Source organism: Ornithodoros turicata, chromosome 6 (genome assembly GCF_037126465.1).
Source record: "Ornithodoros turicata isolate Travis chromosome 6, ASM3712646v1, whole genome shotgun sequence".
NCBI lineage: Eukaryota > Metazoa > Arthropoda > Arachnida > Ixodida > Argasidae > Ornithodoros > Ornithodoros turicata.
Window position 1 is genome coordinate 6,064,082 of NC_088206.1, and position 20,944 is coordinate 6,085,025.

General features: G+C 44.9%; 1 protein-coding gene across 3 annotated transcripts in view; it reads right to left on the bottom strand.

Annotated features, from left to right (window-relative positions):
• Positions 1 to 691: 691 nt before the first annotated feature.
• Positions 692 to 20,944, bottom strand: part of LOC135398948 (glycine receptor subunit alpha-4-like) — a 373,762-nt gene continuing 353,509 nt past the window's right edge. For 2 of the 3 annotated variants that reach the window (XM_064630530.1, XM_064630531.1), the window contains 8 exons: positions 20,503 to 20,604; positions 19,590 to 19,669; positions 18,307 to 18,374; positions 18,007 to 18,233; positions 14,309 to 14,391; positions 12,142 to 12,276; positions 6,123 to 6,505; positions 692 to 4,832 (listed from right to left, as the gene is read on the bottom strand). In XM_064630530.1, coding sequence (XP_064486600.1) covers positions 4,665 to 4,832; positions 6,123 to 6,505; positions 12,142 to 12,276; positions 14,309 to 14,391; positions 18,007 to 18,233; positions 18,307 to 18,374; positions 19,590 to 19,669; positions 20,503 to 20,564 — 1,206 coding nt within the window. In that variant the 5' untranslated portion in view covers positions 20,565 to 20,604 and the 3' untranslated portion in view covers positions 692 to 4,664. The remainder of the gene's footprint in view (positions 4,833 to 6,122; positions 6,506 to 12,141; positions 12,277 to 14,308; positions 14,392 to 18,006; positions 18,234 to 18,306; positions 18,375 to 19,589; positions 19,670 to 20,502; positions 20,605 to 20,944) is intronic. The other variant, XM_064630532.1, reaches the window with a different exon arrangement.

Below are 20,944 nucleotides of genomic sequence, written 5' to 3' on the forward strand. Positions count from 1 at the left end.
GTGTCGCAACGTATAAACCTCCAATTATTGAATATTGGAAAATAATTTGTAAATACATAAATGGAAGTTCAGTTTTAAGTTCACGCATTAAATTTGGCCGTAAGTGTGTAATAAAAGTACGTGTACTGCGAAAGCCCCTATACTTGTACTTACCTTTCTTCGCACACAACAATCGTGTTAGGCTTCGCGAAATGAATCGCTCTGCAAGGATCAACGGGTTTGTGTGTCATCGTCTGAGATATGTAGATCTCCTGTCCCTAGTTCACTTTACGGGTCCCTAAAATCCGTTTTAATGCTAGAGTGAAAGGCAATCGAATGTCGCAAAGAATTAATTTTAAATTCCTTCACGAGACACAGACAACTGTCAAGACAATTGGCAATGCATAAATCACTTACGCGTGAAATCTAATTGCAATTTGGTCCTCTTCACTCATTAGCTCACCGATGAGAACAAGAAGCATATTGCAAAGCTTCCATTGGCTCATCCAGCGTAATCGTTTTAAGCATCGTTTAATCTAATTACCGTTACGACAGAAGTCACAGGCTTTGGTAGAAATTGAACTTGACCTGACCTTGGTAGACTGAGGAAGGTCAGATGGCGAGGAATACCACGAGGAAACAAGATATAAGAAAGTTATTTTTTTTTATTTACTGGACAATATCAGTGAAAAAGAGTCAAATATATGCCCGAGTAAACATTAACAAACCGCTACTCTGACGTACAATTCTGTCTTGTGGAGTGAAGAAGCTGTCTAATAGATTAAAATGGCCAAAATATGAATGCCAGCAGGGATGCTGTCGAATGTATCGTGCAAACATTGGGTGCTTTCCATTTGTGCAGATTCCACGTCATTCATTGCCCTTAATCTGACGTGACAAGTGCTTCTTAGGTTGCTTTCCCAAATGGATTCACTAATCGACAGATTATAGTTTCATCGTTGCTCACCTACATCGGTAACGAGAGGTCGTTACCAATCTGCCGTTAGTTGTCAGTCTCCGCTGTATTTCTTTGCTATGGGTGCCTATACTGATGCACCAGGTGTCCACGACATCAGAGGCGCCGAGTAGCGTTTTCTGCGTACCTAACAGATGGCGCTGCCGATTCACAAAAAACGCTGGTGATGCTAGCTGTACGCGATCGTCAGGGGGAGCTCGCTGGCACAGTTACAAGACCGGTCTAACACTATGCATGTATGTTTGTTTGTTTGTTTTGGCTGCCCCACAAGAACAGTTCACTTGAGAGACCCTAGATTGCGACGATCGAGCACGGGATCTTTAAGCATTCCTATTTCAAAGTATGATAATGCACTGTGGAGCAAATACCGATAATAAAATTATATCTTATCAATAGTGCTGAGTATAAATTAACGTAACCGTAAAATGAACAGAACGTCAATAAGACATGTATTGATCAATGTTGGCATCCGCGTTCCTGCTTTGATCGTTTGGAGTAAGGTACCGATGCTTTGGTTCTAGCGAGACGTTCTGAGTAACAAACAGGACTAAAAAAGAATTACGAAGGGTTCAAAGAGATGCTAGAAATAACTTTAAACGAAGAGCACTACACGGAAACAAAGTAGCTGACGCACAGAGGATTAGAGACTTAGAGCTATACACAACACCTCTCGTGTTCCATGTTACCGATTCCCTATAACAGGCTCGTTCAAGATGTATCGCAGTTTGAATCGCTTTTCAGTGGTTGTACCGAACGTATGCATAAAAATATATTCGCGGCAAAAGAAGAAGAAGAAGAAGAAGAAGAAAAAAAAAGGAAAGCAGAGGGAGTGCTTCCGTTTCCATCCCTGAAGTTGGAAATCATGGCGATTCTGCATAAATCGATGTCTGAACGAAACCTTTGAATTCCGACTCCTGAATAGCCTTTTGAAATAAAATAAGTATGAAAGGAAAGTAGGAAGTCAGTAAAAGGAACGTCGCCACTCTGCATATGCGAATATGCGGTTCCTAATATGCTCGTAGGCATAATGGTGACCGTTGCACATGAAGAAAGTTGAGCTGGTGTCGATAGCCCGGTTAGTGGGACGTAATAACCGTGAAATGGGTGAAAAAACGCCGTAACGCGCCCTGCGGTAAGTGTATACATCGCTCACCTAGGCACTACGTGGACCGCGCATAGAGAGCCTTCCTCAGAGAGGATTGATGTCGATTTCGAATTACGGAAGTTTCTTGCAATTGGTCAACGGCAGAGCGACGTCACGTCCTGGTGTGCATGTCGTCTGCTCTGCAGTCGTCGCGGCGGCTGGGCCTAGCCAACACCACCTAGATAGAGAAAGCCCGCTCACTCGTCGACGTGACGTAACAACTAAGAGTAAGCCAATCAGGATCTTGCTTTCAATGGCCGTAGCCAATCACGAACGTGCTTTCAGCAGTCGTAGCCATGGAGACAAACCGCCGTCGTCTGCGAGTAGTGATTGAACGTCCCCGCTTACTGAATGGGAAAAGCTTTGAAAATGAAACGCAAAACGGTCCCATATCTTTCTCAAAAGCGTGTTGCATATTTTGTCTACAGGTTCACGTCTGAAGGTTCAAAGTTAGGTGCAATCATTCGCGAGTTCTTGAATGCGCAGAACAGCGGTTCTGACGTAGCAGACGACATAGCAGACGTAGCAGACGACATAACAGACGTAGCAGACGACATAGCAGACGACATAGCAGACGATAGCAGACGAATTCTGACTTTGTGTGTTCACGTAGCGAAGGGGGGAGAGGAGGCAATAAGCAGCTCTTCTGTATCTAGGTGGCGTTGGCCTAACTAAGGACAGGGTCTCTACGATGATGAATTGAGTTGCATTTCTCAATCTGGTGCTTCCTTCTAGTTGCCTGCTGTAAAGAGCGTCGACATATTGTTACTCCGGTTCACCGTCGCTAAAGCGTCGCGTCTCCATCTCCGTACGCATGCGTCGTACTGAAGGAGATGACGATAGCTGCTCCACCGGAAGCCAACGCACTCGTAGCGCGTCGTACTCCAGCCGAGAAGCTCGCCATCAGGAGCAAGCCCAGCAATGCGCCAGTCCACGTAACGCAGAGATCAGCGGTGTGCTCCGTCTCACCCGCAATATCGTCACCCCCTTTCCATAACAAACAGACGCACACCAGCTTGTACCTAGGCAGTGACTTGTTCGGGTTAAATGCCTTTCTGAGATTCGGGGGGCAAAAATCGGGCGCTATTTCTAAATCCCAATCTGTAATTCGGGGAGAAATCGGGCGATAATTGTGCCTTCGGCTGTTATGTTATCGGGTGTGTTTGTTCCGCCTCTTGTCTATTAAGTCGTTTCCTGTTTTCTTTTTCTCATTTTTTTTAAAGGCATAGACAGTGCTGGGAACGTAAGTGGCCCATTCTTAGTTGTGTTGAGGATTGAGGATTTCGTAGTGACTGGAATTTGGGGAGAAATCGGGATTAACCCGAATAAGTCACTCCCTACTCATGCCTTATTAGCAAGCGAGAGACTACGCAGAATATGAGATATACGAGAGCGAACGAATAGCCGGATGTGCGCATTTAGTGCTTTGAAGTATAGTGCTGCACAGATAAATGCACTTGACATGGAATCCTTTTGCGTTTATACGTACCTGTATAGTCCACTGCGCAGCTCGAGTAGTTGCCTATTAAATGCAGAGAGATCAGCTGATCAGACTATACACCGATCCTGAAACGTATATGCGAGCTCTCCCCCGGGTCGAAATACTCACAGCATGATCGTTGCCATGTAAAAAGAAATACGCGTTCGCCCACCAAGCTGCCTTTGTGGCTTCGATCCACCTTGTTCCTGCGATTGATGCTGCCTTTACCTCGCCTTATCTGCCCTGCCTTTATGACTTAGTATGTGAGCAGAGCAATATTGGCTAAATCAAATTTACAGCTCTCCGCATCTTCACGTGAAAGACCTCGATTAGAAGTTACTTCTAATGGCTCTCTGAATGCTGGAAGTATTGAATTCGGATCAGGTAAGCGAGATGTCTATACGTACGTACATTTGGTGTCAATGCAAGATGGGAGTGTGGTAATGTGAGCGCTGTGCGTGATGATAAGTTCGATATGGGTTGCAGACCAAGAAGAAAAAAAAAAGAGTTTCGATCAGCCAGGAAACTGCTGTTAAATGTCAACACTACGTCCTCTCATTGAGTTGTTCAGAAGACCACTGTCCTCCACTTTGTATACAAGGAGTCTTGAGGATCAACGGTGTCTGCACTTTGAAAGGAACGTTCAACTAGAGCCCTGTGTTCCAGAAGCACCACACGGTCACAACCACTGACGAGGTTCGAAGAAGCATTGCGCCACCTAGCGGGTGCAGGCTACACCATTGTCCACTGTTGTCCTGCGTAGATGCCCACGTGACTTTGTGAGCCTAGACGTCACCGCTATACGTTGTCTTTGAGAAACGCCAGCCACCCTTGGCGGAAAAGAGTGCGTGCTCTTCGAAGAATACTTCAAAGGCACATTAGAAAACAGAAGAGCAGATTAACAACGGCTGCGTCCACACCACAACAATAACAAGTGCGCCATGGTAACTTTGGGAGATTCCATTCTCGTGAGTATAGTTCTTTGGCGGCCGGAGTTCTCGTGGTGCTGGAGGGGTGAAAGAGGTACCACGTGAAGTTCTCGTCCTCTTTCTCAAGATTTTGTTGCCCTATATGGGACGTCTGCTTCACAAGTCGACGTATAATGACCAGTAGATGAGGTTGAGCAGAATAAAAGACGCTGGGAAGAATACTCGACTGACTTTATCGACCACCATGGCTCGATGCCTGCACCGGCTCGCTTTAGGTTCAGGAGGCGTTGGTGGCTTGGTGCCGTTCGGCATGCCGGAACTCTCCTTCGGAGGGAGAAGAAGACAGGAGGGAGGAAGGAAACCACGTCAATAAAGACAGTCCAATAGCAACTGTAATGCGCGACAAAGAGCTGGATGACCGACAAAACTGATATCAGCAAGCAGTAGGTTGGAGGGGGGGATACATTTTTATTCGATTGCACCCCACAAAGGCTAGAAGTTTGTTCGAAGAAAAAGATCAGAGGTCAGTTAAACGCAGGTTCGACCTGCTATTTCATTGGAGAAGGAAAAGGAGAAAAGGAAAAGAAGGAAATGAGAAAGAGAACATTAAAAAAGAGGGAAGGAACCCTGACTGGATGGTTCCTCAGGAGGACTCAGGACAGTGAACAGGGCAACATATACGTCGGGTGTTTCACCTAGCTTGATAAAAAAAATCGTATTAAAAATATTCTAATAAAACATCGGGTAAATCCGGCATGCGGCGCTTTCTGGTTCTGAAAAAAAAAGTGTCAGGTTGACATGACAAATTTCCGAGTTCAATTGAAAAAATTCGATTTCTCACGAATTAAATTTGATAAAGTGATCGCAGCAGTCATGGCAAAATCTCTCCCGAGATAAACAGCTTCGACCCCATAATGTTCCGACAAGTAGATTTTTTTAATGCGATATGCAGCTACACAGATCTTGCAACGGAGCAGGTATAGCACCCATGGTGGGTTGTTGAAAGTTCCAAGGTTTACTTTATTTTTTTACTAATTCACTAACTAACTAATGCGATATCACGTTAGGTGAAACACCCCTTATGTACGCATACTGGTGGCATTTCGCAGAACGCGGCTAAAAACTAGGTCAAAAGAAGCAATAAGGCACACACCTTTTTTTTGTCTTTTAACATTTTTAATTTAAGCTTTAATTCAATTTCGAATTTAATTTCAATTTAATTAATTAATTAATTAATTTCAACTTATTAATTAATTTCAATTTAATTAATTAATTTCAATTTACTAATTTATTAATTTCAATTTAATTTATTAATTTCAATTTAATTAATTAATTTCAATTTAATTAATTAATTTCAATTTAATTAATTAATTTCAATTTCATTAATTAATTTCAATTTCATTAATTAATTTCAATTTAATTAATTAATTTCAATTTAATTTTTATATTTAATATTCCAAAGGACACTTCTCATGCGTCGGGATCAAGGTAATGTGGTGTGCTGTGAGAACTCAATCTCTTAAAAAGTTTGTATTGAACGATTGTGAGAACCTCCTCTCACTGCGACAGGGTACAGGAGACGCGCGCGCGTTTTCCGTAATACGTGCATCTTACCGACACCTTAGGTGAGATGACCACAGTCCTGATGCTCCTCCTGGTGCAGCCATCGTCCGTCTCCGCCTCTCCCATGAGGATGTTGACGAGGGCGTATTCCATGAGAGAGGCAAACACGAACACCGTGCACGACGACATGAAGATGTCGATGGCCTTGATGTAAGAGACGGGAGGAAGGGACTTCTGCGACTGGGCGTGCTGCGTGGACAGGGTGAGGAGACTCGTGACGCAGAGGGTCACGCGGGCAGGAACGGCTTCGGGCTTAATCCAGAACGAGATCCAGGACATGATGACGATGAGACAGGTCGGAATGTACGTGTGGAACATGTAGTAGCCAAGGCGCCGTTTCAGCGTAAACGTGACTTGGATGCAGGTGAAGTTTCCTGTCGGGGTAAAGAGGCTCCGTCATGGATTGTGAAGGGTGTGGACCATGGGGTGTGGGAGCGGAGGGGGGGGGGGGGTGGGCATTCAGCCAGCGAACCTATGCTTGAAACAGGTACTGTCCATAACTATGTTTTCAGCCACAAAATGTTGCGTTCGCACACCTCCCGGGAGAGGAGGGGGGGGAGGAGCACGAAGGGAGGAGAGAATGGAAACAAAAAGTAGATATTTGACAGTATATACGTATAGGGAAGGCCTCGAAAGACCTCGGAAGTCCTCAGAAGTGTCCTCAGACGTCGTCCGATTCTGATTGGCGCCGAAGCGCTATGGTTGATGCAATGTTGACTTTTTACGTGAGATACGATAACGTGATTTTACCTCTCACAATAGACCACCTGCCGCGGCACGTCACATCAAGATATCATGAGACTGGGAAAGAGTGGATGTTGGCAAAACAAGCGCTCGTGGTTGTTGCCGTCTCTTGCTGGCGTTTCTTTTCCCCGTACACTCACGCTAATTAGCAAATACGTAGAAGCCTGTGGAAGGGTTGATCTCAATTTTTTCCCAAAATTCCATTCAGCCGCTCAAGTATTTGCTCTTTTCGTCTTCAGCAACGTAAGGCTGCGCCAACCTTGCTAATGTCCTCCCAGACATACACATCGTCCATCACGCCATTTCTTTCCTCGTTATCTGTTTCCTCACCACTTCGACGCGACCCATTATAAACAGGTGTCGATAAATTGAGTTCACTACTAAAAGCGTTTACGTTGTGCGTAAGTGCCTAAACATTTGCAATATGTCTTTCAGCTACCACCGGTGAAACTGAAGCCCTCTGCAACGAACTCATTGAAAAGATCGTAGCGTCGGGTGGGCTTACATTATTACCTGGCCTCAAAGACGAGCTCCCACTCTTATCTATAAATTTAGCAGTCGCATGACGACGTTGTTGTGAAGGAGACCATAGGGGTGTATTGAATGGCCTAGGGTGTTAAGACCGAAATATTCCACTCAAATGATTTTAATACGATCTGTTTAATGCCTCATATCCAAGAAGATGCACTTGCTCACTCGAAAATATTACCGCAGCGCTCTATGGGACGAGTTCCAAACGCATCGGTAAAAAGATTGATTGATTGGTAAAAAGAAGGCGTCCTCTCGTTATGGTGTTCAATATGAAAGTTCATTTCTCAGCTCATTGGTAACGTGGTTATCAGGGATATGAGCAGAAGCAAACTGTGCTATTATTAGATCAAAGCTCAGGTCTAGGGCTCACGGCGTCGCAGATACTGCAGGCAGAGAGAAGTTTCACTTCGGAAAGAACTTTCACGCGGCAATACACGCTGACAGTAGGACAACATGATCGCATACCATCGCACTCCCCTATGTCAATTGCTGGGGAACGCTTATTTACTCAGTAAACACAAGGTAGGAGGATGGCAAACAGAGCGTCAAATGTTGATGGTGTTAACCAGAGCCGTTTGCGTGGTTGTGTGCGCCGCTGTTTGCACGGCGATAATCACCCTGAGTGCTGAGAGGGAGAAGGTGCTTTTTCGTAACCGTATAAGTGCCGCTCGGCGCGTGGGAACCCTCTCCCCTTCTTTCTCTCTCCCCCTCTCTACACGTGTGCTTGCCAAAAGGGCGAAACGCATTGGACGTTTTCTCAGCGTCAAAACGTCGCGCGTACGCCATGGCCTTGCACACGCGGCGAAGAAACGCCAGCGAGGCGACCACCCGAAACGCATGGGACGCGTACGGAGCGAGTGACGCGCGACACTGTTGCTATATTCGTCGACCACAAATATCTGTTAGAACGTGCAGATGCTCTTCTTTCCTGTGGTTCCTGCATTCCTTCATTCTAGATACCATTAAAATGTTCACGTAAATTTAGTGTGATGGATAATGCCCCAAAAATTTATGCGAGCTGCTCATACGCCACCTTGTCTGCCGCACGACGGCCATGGTTCTGCATACTTCTCGGAAAACGCGCCCAGACGCGCGCGATTATCTGTAGTCGACAGATTCCGGCGTACGCCCTCCGCGCGCGTTGGAAAACTGGTTTTTACGAGGTCACACGCACGCCGAGCGCGCGCGCGTCCTGAAAACGTCGGGAAAACGCTCCATGCGTTTAGCCCTAAACTGACTGCCACGTGGCGGCGTGTGGGGATCGTGCCTCCTCCTGAGCCGACTTCTGATGCCGCCATTTCTCTCAAAGGGGGGTATGTCTATTAAAAAAGAAAAAAAAAAGAAAGGGGGTGCAACTCTTGGCCCCCGAGAGGTGCCGGTTAAATGCACGAGGCGGTTACATGCATCGATGTGAAGCCGATGTCTAGACGATGTCAAGACGAGTAGAAAATCAGAGCCGCGAAAACGAAACCCATATCCGGCTCTGGCATCACGGCGGGCATCTCCGCCAGTAAGGCGACCGCGGGCGAGGTCACGTGCTTTCGAGAACCAATGGGAATGGCTTCTCTCGTCTGACGTCAAAACTTGGCGGAGAAGTTTGTTCAAGGGTTTCTACCTCTATTGCGCGAACTATGATACGTAGAAGAATAATTATTTTTTTTTCCTTTTCATCAGTTTTCTAGCGCGCAGTGCCTGTGTCATGCCATGATCCACATCTTTCAAAATCTCACAATCCATTTAAAACTTAGGTCCAGAATTCAAACCAGTAGCATGTACTTGTCTCAAACGAAATAACTTCGATATTAAAGCAAATGCTACATGTTTTTCTTGCAGTAGTTGATATACAGCATGTTAAGGATTCATGGTGTTACCAAAACGATATTTTTATAGGGCTGACCACCGTGTATGTCTGTCCGTAGCAATATAGCACCACGTGACAGTGCTACCACCACGTGATCGCCAGAATGTTGATGATGATGACGATTCGAGTCTTTGTGGCGCATCGACAACAAGATCGCCAAAATGTGTTTGCGGTACGCTGAAACCGTGTAACCACCACAATAACAATGAAAAAAATTAATAAATGATTTCACAGGATATTAAACGCGTTAAAAACACTAGTAGCCTTTAAAAGAGTTTCGCCAAAGATTCCCCGACGACGAGCTGTTTTCTTCTGTTTGCTTGAAAGCATTAGGGAATAGCAAGCCCACACCGTGGCTAACCTTTACCTTCTCTTTTTCTTACTTTGTATTAAACATATCCCCCCCCCCCCCATGACGACGATGACCCTATGAAGCTACCGCATCGAAACGCGTTCGTCACAATGGCGAAAGATTCAGGCTGTGGATTACTTTTCTTTTCTTTTTTAACTTCGCATATATGTATCTTTCACGATCATTTAATTTAGAGACAGGAGACAAGTAAGAATAAATATAAAAAGACCAATAAGTCTTCTGGCTATTATAATCTACAATGCTGTGTTTCGGTTAGATAACCGACATTAAACAAAAAAAAAACATACATCTTTTCTCTTGTACCCCCCCTATCTGGTATGTATGTACCCCCCCTCCCACAAGAAGGACGAGTTTTTTAAGCGGATTTTCTGTGGAGATCCAGCGCCTGCACGCTATCTTGACTTTTCTCGTCAGTTATACTACTGTACTACAAGAACACTCATAATATATGTGCATGAGCCGTAATCATATCTCCTGGTCGCTATAGCCATAAGCTCCTTACCAGGTTCACCGGCCTGCTAGCCGCTCGCGCCGTATTAAGAAATAATCTCGTCGTAATCGAAAACTACAGAGCGGTTCAGGAACAACTTTTTTGCACACATATTACTGCGGAAAATGGAAAATTAATGAACCGCAGCTCGTGAGGAATACACATCGCCATAAAAAGTAGAGACACGGATCAAGGCACGAACGTAGGAGCTCTGCGAAAAATACTGCGGAGAGAAAATACGTATTGCCCTGCGGAGAGATTCTGTTCAAGTACACTCTTAAAAATGAACTTCACCACATAGCACGCTCCTAGCCAACCAGCATCCCGAATGACAACGTTCTCGCTCTAGATTTGTTGAAAACGGGAGGAGGAGCCTATTTTGTGCCCATTATGCACGGCACAAAATAGGCTCCTCCTCCCGTTTTCAACGAATCAGGGGCGAGCACGTTGTCATTCGGGATGATGGTTGGCTAGGAGCGTGCTATGTGGTGAAGTTCATTTCTAAGAGTGTATGGAGCAAAGCAGTTCGTCAATGGTAACTTATGCTTTAGTAAGATGACTAAGTTACAGTTGGAGTGCCCAGTGAAAATATGAGGGCGAGGACGAATTAGACTTACTTTTTTCCAGATGGAACTAGTTGCAGCTAATGTTACCGAGTTAAAGTCACTTAGTTAATTCAGAGTTGCCTTTTAAAAGCGAAAGCCAGGCGCAAACGGAACTCTCAAAAGCTTTATTTTAGTAGTTGCACCGTCGAACCCAAATTACATCACATGTTTGTTACATTTAAAGAGTTTTTTTTTATAATTAGCAATAAGCTTCCACACTATACTGAAGGAATGCCTGTATCATCTTCATGTTCGCCGTTCACGAAACGTCCTTCAATGTTCACGAAAGTCATTCGGAGCATGAAAACAAATGGCAAAAACACGACACTACCCGAGGAATTTAGTTGGAGCTACATTTTACAGTTATTTTCACCAGAAGTGGTAACCACACTCCGAGACAAGACAGGAGCTGCAGTTACAAATGTTTATCTCCGCTAGCGGAGAATGCAGTCCGCACGTTGAGAGGTGGGACATACGACAACGTGGTGAAAACCACACTCTTAAAAATGAACTTCACCGCACAGCACGCTCCTAGCCAACCATAATCTCAAGTGATATCGTTATCTGCCCTGATTTGTTGATTTGTTGAAAACGGGAGGCGGACGCCCTTTTTGTGACACTTATGCTGTTCATAATTGTCACAGAAAAGGCGTACGCCTCCAGTTTTCAGTAAACCAGGGCAGATAACGATATCATTCGAGATTATGGTTGGTTAGGAGCGTGCTATGCGGTGAAGTTCATTTCTAAGTGTGCAGGTAGACGGGTGAGGCACATTCGCATGCTTTGTTAACGCGAATATTCGACGTATTCGCTTTAAAAGCAGCATACAAATGTACTGTTCAGGCAACGTGATCAGCATATACATGAAGCAGTTTGAACGTGTGATGGCCAAGGCCGTGCTGAAGACTGGGGAGGTGGTGGGTTCGAATCCTACCGCCGGCTGTGCTGTCTCAGGTTTTCCTTGGGTTTTCCCTAGGCTTTACAGACGAGTGTCGGCACAGTTCCCCCTGAAGTCGGCCCAGGACGCATAATAATCCCCCTATCCCTCCGCTCATTCTTGCTGTCTTCTCTCCATCTGTCCACGTCTGTACGCCGCTCATAGACACAGTTGCTCCGCGGTGCTAACACGGAACTAAAAAAAAGTTTAACATTTCCTGACTCGAAAGCGTTAATTGCGCCCGCCTAATTCGATCACGTACAGATGTCTCTAGATTTGATTGCGGGATTAACATATTAGTAGATGACTTCTCTATAAGTCACTTCATCAAAAAACGTAACTCAATACTGTAGCTGGTTACTGATAAAAAAGAAAGTAACTATATAGTTGCCGTTACGGGTTAGCCTCCAAGGCTATGAAAGCGGTGATACAAAGCAACGCGAAGATGAAAGAATCACATATCGCTTACCCGTAGAGTAAACTTGCGTGCAGTCTCCCAGGGATGTCGAGACGAGGTTATGTTGCGGCAGTTCTATGGAGTCATCGACCACCAGGGGAACATCTTCTTCCCAATCGAATATGAGGTCGTCGGTCGTGTACGATACTGGGAAAATAAACCAGAGGACGAGCACTCAATGTTGGCCACACCAGTAGTCTCTCTCTTTCACAAAAAAAAAAAAAAAAAAAGCAGTGAACGAAAAGCAAGGTCGAAAAGTGTAGAAGTAACTCGGTAGTTATCTTATACAAGGTGTTTTTCTTTTAATCCGACATGCTACGCTCTTGATGATGGTGTTGATTAGAGTCACTAAATAAGCTACGCTTCAGAGTATCGACACTGAGCCGCCATGTTGTTTCGGATGACCTCCAGCCCCACCTCTATTTTGGCAGTAGGAATAGAAGAAGGTGAAGTTCAGCAGTGGAAGAAGACAACACTTCGAAGAGCGCTAAATGGATGGCGCTGGAGGTCATCCGAAACAACATGGCGGCTCAGTGTCGATACTCTGAAGCGTAGCTTATTTAGTGACTCTAGTGTTGATGATTGGAGTATTAATGGCGCATGGACAGCTAGGTCTTGATGAGCTTGGTTTCGTTTTCTTTATTTTTTTTTCTGATTTGCAAAGAAAAATTTCGTGATTGATATCTCAAAGTACTAGCTCGTTTCAGGACTTTCTGAAAGAGAGGGTGACTTGTAATTATGCTCGGCTCTAGAGCTCTGCCATCTCACAATTCCCGAAAATCTACGATTAAAAGGTTAATTAATTAATTTCACTTCGACACCATGTCCGCATGGCCGTATAGCCCACCCGCAAAAACGACATCTCTGCCGCGCACTCTTTCTTTTTCTTTTTTGTAAGGAAGCCTGTATCGAGTAAAGAAAAAAAAAACACCCTGTATGACTCGACACATGCATGTTACGATCTGGTACTTTCCTATGTTTGGTGTATCTCCCCAGTAACCTTGGAATCTGAGACGGAAGAATCTGAACGGAAGGACCATCGATCTTGCATCACAACTGGCTACGCGTGCATGACTTTCGCTTCGGACTTCACTGACGTAAGAGCGGTCTGGGTTCTCTTACACCTTGCGGCAGCATGCAGTCTGCTTGCACAGTCTATGAGTCAAGTTCAGCTTCTTGCAACACCTTCTGACAAGGAACACGGCCCTCCACGTATAAGCTAGTGGGTGAACCACACGCCAAAATATCGCTAACCAACAGGCACATATGTGTTGCAACAACAACAATAACAACAACAAATAAACGATGACGATGTGGTGGGATGTTTTGCCGCCGAGGCGGCGCCCTTTCCCATTGCTTGAGAGGGAGAAGATGGTGAGTGATGATGAATGTTCAGAGTTCACGCAGGAGCCCTGTTGCTGCTAAAAAGGTAATACAAAGAGGGCTTAAAGAGCTCGTAGCTGATGCGCTGGGCTGGGTTGGGTTGGGTTGAGTTGGGTTGAGTTGGGTTGAGTTGGGTTGAGTTGGGGTTGAGTTGGGGTTGAGTTGGGGTTGAGTTGGGGTTGAGTTGGGGTTGAGTTGGGGTTGAGTTGGGGTTGAGTTGGGGTTGAGTTGGGGTTGAGTTGGGGTTGAGTTTGGGTTGTATTGGGGTTGGGTGGAGAGAGAGAGAGAGAAATACATGATGACGATGATATCCAAAAAAGGAATCCGGCGCTTGGGTAGAAACAATTTCCAGGACTCCTGCGTGAACTCTGAATATTCACCATCATTCACCATTGTTCTCCCCCTCAAGCAATGGGATAGGGTGCCGCCTCAGCGACGAAACATCCCACTACACCATGATTGCTTATTTGTTGTTGTTGTTGTTGTTGAGGTCCACTAACTTAGATAGTAGCCCCCTTGCATTCCAATTGAAGAAGAGTAGCCCGTTTATAAAGCAGGTCAGTGACTGAAGGGAATCAACTTTTCTTCAGCTTGCAGTGCCCTGACCTCTTGTATAGCGCAGCAGCACCGGGATAAATCATATGTGTTGCGACTAGAAGTCACGGTTCGTTTTCTTCCCACACTAATGGCGGACTGGAAACTGAGGCAGACAAATGATCAAAAAAATATACGCGGTAATGAGAATACTATGATGAATACGAATAATGATGAATAGATGAATAATGTGAATACTTACTGCTTTCAATCTTCATTGTGCACACCTGAGTGTCATGCGGATACGTTTCGAACTTCATGGCGCACGACAAGAGTAATGTGAGCCTGCAGTGGGAGCGAGGATATAAATGATAAGGCACAGACACAATTAAGGCCCATTTCACATCGCCCTTTCTTTTATTAATAACGCGTCCTGGAGTAGCCAGTCCCGAGTGGCTCGAGACTACCATCTCCATTTTTTTCTTTTAAAATCAATCAATCAATCAATCACACCGTACCGTATTTGTCGTCCGTTCGCTTCAAAAATAGAATCTCAGGGCAGCCGAGCCCCGTAGATTGCAATGGGTCCATTTTGGCTCCGTGAAAAAACACGGACGTGACAAAGGTTGGTGTTTAAATGGCCGAATAGAGACACTGCAGTAATGTAATGCAGGAACCTTGGCATTGCATTAGCGGAGCAAGAACACATAACATAAACAATGTGAGAAGACGACGGAAAGTTTGTTATGTTCGTTAGGGGGGGGGGGGAATGGTGGAAAGCTTTTCTCAACGACCCCTGAGCAAGTGGACCGTTTCGGGAAATAATAAAAAAAAAACAGAATAAGAAGATGAACTATTTATAGAATAGTCTTTTTTTTCTTCTTAAGAATCCATCTAATCATTGCACAAAAGAATTAGAGAGAAATACTATCATGAAGTGCCATTTGCAACGTGAGCTGTTCGCCCTTGTTGAAGAGGGGGGGATATGTTTATTACATAAAAAAAATAGGAGGGAAAGGTTAGCCTCCGCTACGGCGGCTTGCTATTCCCAGGAAAGAAAGGAAAAAAAAAGAAGAGGGATTTCTGCGAAGGTGGCGCTTTTACCTTATCTTGTACGTGATAAATGTGTCACCATCACTGGCGGCCTTCCCTCAACTGTGAATCTCATTTCCTTTCCTTCTCGCTTTTTCATCTGTATATAGTCGCCAATGTGGTTGTATACCTATTGACTGTACATATTATTGTCTAGTGTACATATAATCGTCTACATATACCACCATACCTTATGCATATCTAATGCTGTAGCTATGTACATAAGTTTATATCGTTAGCGTATATCATTGTGCAGCGACTGTATAGTTATTGTATAGCATGTATTGCATTGTAGTAGAGGCAGTTCTAGCAGCGCAACCAGCCAATCGGTGATGTTGAATAAATTTTCTTACAACGATCAAGTGCGAAAAGCACCACCGGCAAAGTGTTATCTAACGAACAAGATGAAGGTTAACAGATTAGCAAGTGTTGACTGCTTATGACCATTAAAAATACCTAAACACTAAAGAAGCTTACAATATTTACGGTACAATCCGAATAGGCTCCTGCTGTTGCTCCAGATAGGCTCTTGTCGCCAAATAATAACAGATATAGAAGATAACATGATCAAGGAGACTCACAGACCTTCTGAAGTGCTCCTCAGCTATTTCCTGCTTTCTGCGCGGATTCTCTTTTTTTTTTTTTTCTTTCTTAATTCTCGAGATATTCTATCGACACAGAACAATCAATACGACCGGACGAAAGAAATGCGTTCGAACCAAAGACAATATCGTCCCAACATTCTTATCAAAACTCAATGACTAAGCCGTAAATAGGACGAGAGTTTTGTCGCTGCTTTCCCTGCGTACATGAGTCGTGTTTTCTTAAGAGATGACCGAAGAAAGCTCTCTCGTAATTAGGCTGCTTCACAAAAGCAAAAGAAAGAAGTCTCTTCGGCAACGGGGTACCATAAAGAAGACACAGCAGGAAGGAATAAGGTGGCCAATAACGAACGAATCCCTCGGGGGTATTCGTCCTTCTCCTATTCGTTGCATATCCGCTGTGACCAACGGGTGGTCAGATGGAAAAATCAATACGAGTGTCGTTTGTAAACTCGATCGTCAGCTTTTCAGAAAGACAAATATTCTTTCATTCTGTTTGCTTACTACCATCGTGAATACACGCTCTGAATACACGTCCGTATCTTTTCGATAAAAGCATGATAAAAAAAGAAAAAAAAACGACGCAATCCTCAAGTTTATGAGCTATACTTAACGCAGATAATCGTGATTGGGGGGCCCACTCTCCATTCAGTCTAATCTCACGCAAGTTGCGCTAACGACAACGCTGCAAACCTTATTCGTTTTAATGTACAAGTGTAGGATAGGATATTAAGGAAAGAACCTTAGGACGAAAGCTGTTGATATTTCGAACAGCGAAGAAGAACAGTCTCTGTTCGAAATACCGGGGACCCTCAATCTGACGCTCCTCCCTTAATCCTCTTCAGATTGAAAAGCAACAGCAAAACGAAACCATGCTGTACAAAAAAAAAAAAAAAAAAAGAGCATGTTCATTAGTTCCAATATGCATGCGACTTCAAAACTGCACTAGCTATATGTTTTCCATTCCCCTACTTCTGGTGCACTCCAAGGAAGCCTTCTTTTTTTTTGTCTCTTCGGGAACTCAGCCGAGGCCTATACCTTGCCGCGGTGCGGCGAATATGCTTGCAACGAGAACCAACATGCTTAGAGTCGTGTGCTTCAAGTTGAATAGCGGCGCGTTCTCTCCGTGGAATACCATGTTATTAAACCTCAGAATTCCCTTTCAGCTGTCGTGATGCCCGGGAGAGGCACGAGCCCACATACTCATTTTCCCACGAGCGCATAACGGACGTAAACCGATCCCGAAATCCCATCTCACGTATGTAGCGAAAATGCAAATTGCTGGACGAAATGCAAAAGCCAATGCGCCGCAGTGCACTCTATTTACCCTTGAGACGCCGACTCTGACGCCCCCTTTGCGTCATCTTTCGTATTCTGAAGAAACCTCTGCTCGCGCGTGACGTCATTTCCGGTTATATGAGCGTCGTCGTCGGGTCTCTAAGCCAACGTAGCTTCAAGTTGTTTCTGTGCAGCAAGGCACACTGATCGAAAGCACCTACCCTTGTGATGGATTCCATCATATATTCTGAATTCCCTTTACTTACTTTTCGATACCCAAATAGGATGGGTCTTCTTCTTAACCAATAGGAGACGAGAAGGACAAGTTTGTATTCATGCTGCCTGCTGTTTTTCAGTAGTCCCGCGTTTTCTGAAAGTCGTACGTGTCGTCCTTGTGTTGGTGGATCGCCAGCGACCGGCGGACAAGCCCATTACCTGAACTAATGAACGGCCTATAGCGGGTGAAATTTCTTATGTTCTGAAGTTTAGGGCTTTTAAATCACCTGTTGAGTTGTACTGCGAAGGAATCTGAACTATGTTCCATAACGGCAAACCTGAGCCGGACATAGACACGTAGACAATATGACACAGCAGCAAAAAGTTTGAGCTGCTGTGTCGTGTTGTCTATGTGTTTTTGCCCCGCTCAGGTTTGTCGTTATGGAGTTCATCCACCAGCTTGCCTTTGTCTACGCAGTTTTATCTGAACTACGCGGTCCCGTTATCGTGGAAAGAAGTGCCACGTTTAATGCAAACGCATCAGAAAATTCCGTGCCCTACGCTCTTTCGTGGCTCGTTCCCATTGGCTGCAATAGCTAGCCGCATCGATCTACGTCGCGACGAGTAGTGCGCCGACATCGAAACTATATAGCACCTCCATAGGGGGCGCAGTGTAATTTCTCCGGCGGAGTAACTCTGTTAGAGTTGACGGACTACATTTCATGCTGTTCTTAGGTTGAACACCGGTACAGGACCTCAGAAAGGAACTCACTTGACCATGTACAAGATGGACCTGTTCTTGTAGAGCCATATGTAATGGTTGGGGATGGTCATCTCTTGAAACGTCACCTTCTTGGCATTCTTGAAAAAGGAATCCGGCCTCCACATGCGCTTGAGCCAGTTGACCGGAAGTAGTCTGTACTTGGAGGTCATGTTTTGAGGAAGCCGCAGGCGGTGGTCGTACCACGACTGAGACATGAAAATATCTGCCACGTACGTCTGGTAAAGGAACACTTATATGAAGTCGTAACGCGCACGAATTTCATCGAGTATTACTATATTTAGAACTTACCATCGATCCTTCGTCGATAGAATCTATACTGAGTACTGTCACGTGAAATCGTACAACGGTAGGCTTTCCTGTAAAAGAAAGAACTCTGTTACTTTCAACACTCATGAAATACGTCAGCAGCGACTCCTTAGAGGTTTTACGTCAATATACAAGAAAAAAGGCGCAAGGACGCATGGTACAGCTCTTGTTGTCGCTGGTGATTTGAACTCGTTAACGGTACACCGGTGAATTTCTCAGGAAATTGAAATGGAAAGCTGCAAGAGCGCACACCTATCGGAAAACAGGTAAATTTCAATTTCAATTGATTCCAGCAAATATGTGTGGTGCACGAACAGGAAGCTGTAGGAAAACGGCGTGACACCAGCCTGCCCCCCCCCCCCATATACAGCAAGTAGACAGCAACATACCAAATACAAAAACAAAAACAAAAACCCAAGCTAAGACCAACACAGAGCACGCACATTACATACACCAGTTTCCAAGCATGGGTGGGCTACAGACTAACTGTGATGAGGACATGATACAGGATGGTAAAGCAGTTATTCCGGATTCCTATTGAGGATAGTGTCTGAGTGTGAAATGATTAGAACAGAGTTTGAACAGCGGCTGCTGAGGTACAGCTCTCGTCAACCTTAATAGTAACACTGAAAAAAAAAGGTATCGTTTCCAAGCGCGATTACAGAAACGCTTGGAGCCACAAGGAAATGTTGATAGAACAAAGTGATTGTGTTAGTTTAAGGCAAGGATTTTGTTCACTTAATATTCCCCCAGTGTCCCCAGGGTGGCTGTTATCGCGTTCGGAAATGAGACTGAATTTTTTCCAGTGTTATTATTAAGGTTGACGGGAACTGTACTATAGTAAAACTACGAGAATCACATCTAGAAGTGAAACACTCTTCGTTACGTCTTGTAATCTGAAATACAGCAGACTTGATTCCTTACAGTAGGAAAACATTCCGTCATGATCCTGTGCACGTTATCAGCAAACACGTGATGTAAACAGTCGCTTAAATAAAATATTTATTTCACTTGTTTACCAAATGTGCATAGCATGACCGAACGAGGTATACGCACTATGTGCACGATTGGTAGACAACCTGACGGGCATTAACTTATAGCAACCTAATTAAGAGATTTGGACTATGTATATAGCTCAGGCCCGTTAGGCGTACATGTCCGTTGTAAAGAGCAACGTGGCGGCAGGACCGCTGCCGCAAGAACTCCTGCTCGCGTGCCTTCCTTTCACTTTCCTGCCTTAAGAGCTGTTCACAACACTTCCTTACCGTTCTCTCTCGGTGGATCGAGGTTATCGTAGTCAGCTGGATTTTCTGGCAGGATAGACTCGAGGCTCAAAGGCTCCTGTCTGAAAGTAACGCGAGCGAAAAATGAAGCTCAATGGTGCTCAGTGAGCGGAAGTCATCCCCATATCATCATCATCATGTACTTCTCTCTCTCTCTCTCTGTGGCACATGTGGTACACGCCAATAGACAGTGTGTCTCCGCACATAAGAGGAAGTGCGCAGAGGAGAGGTCACGTGACATGCCAAATAACTGGGACACTTGCTGGACACGTGATCTTTGTTGCGGCATATCGCTTTGCAAGCTAAACCTTCCTTTGTCGCGTATGCTGAGAAAATGCTGGTGGTGGTGGTGGTGGTGTTGATGCTGGTGACAGGGCTCGACAATGCTGGAACATGCATGGTCCATCTCAAACATGGTGGTGGTGGTGGTGATGGTGAAAGGGCTTGCCGTTGTCGGCCTCACGTATGTGGGCAACGTCACGACTGACGCCCTGGGGAAATGTGCGTCCTGGGCAGACTTCAAGGGGAACTGTGCCGACATATGCCTGAAAGCGTCTGAGGAAAACCCATCTCAAACATGCTTTCCCCCGTATATGAAGTTGAACCAATCAGGACACGCCCTTCACAAACGGGGCAAGGAGGAAGTTATAAGGATGATGAGCAGTCCCTCGAACTACTTGTATAGAGTACTCTGAAGGAAAGTTCTCCATGGGCCATTTAAAACCACGTGGTCGGCGCAGTTCGAATACAGGGCATGCACCGTGCACGCGGTGGAATAGAAATAGAAATAGAAAGAAAAAAAATGGAAACGTAGGTCGCACCAGCAAGTTCCATAGGAATCATGTAAAGGAAATTTATTACGTAGGAATTGATTAGTATATTTATGAAAGGTTACCTCGACAGTTTCATCAAACAGCAAGTCATGCAGGCGATGAACGCCGCACGGACACATGTCATAGCTCCGTTAGCCTAGGGCCCTGGCCCTCTTCGTATCAGCCTGTAAAATACAGAAACATACATGTGCCCTTCATTATCGAGTGAGTGAGTGATTGAAAAAGAAAAAAAAAAGAGAAATTGGCACCACCAACGTGGAAGCTGGATACTCCATACGACTTAGACAACTCAGAAAACATACGAAGAGTCACAGAAAGTCAGAACAGTCAAAATAATAATTTAAAAAAAACTGAAATGAAAACAAAGGCACAAAAGTCAAAACTTATCGTCGGCACCAATATCATACAGGAACGAGACCAAGGCACGCAGCGCAATGCGGGGGTCGGGCACCCAAAACCGTAGATAACCCAAAAAGGCGACATCGATGTACAATACAGTCCCCT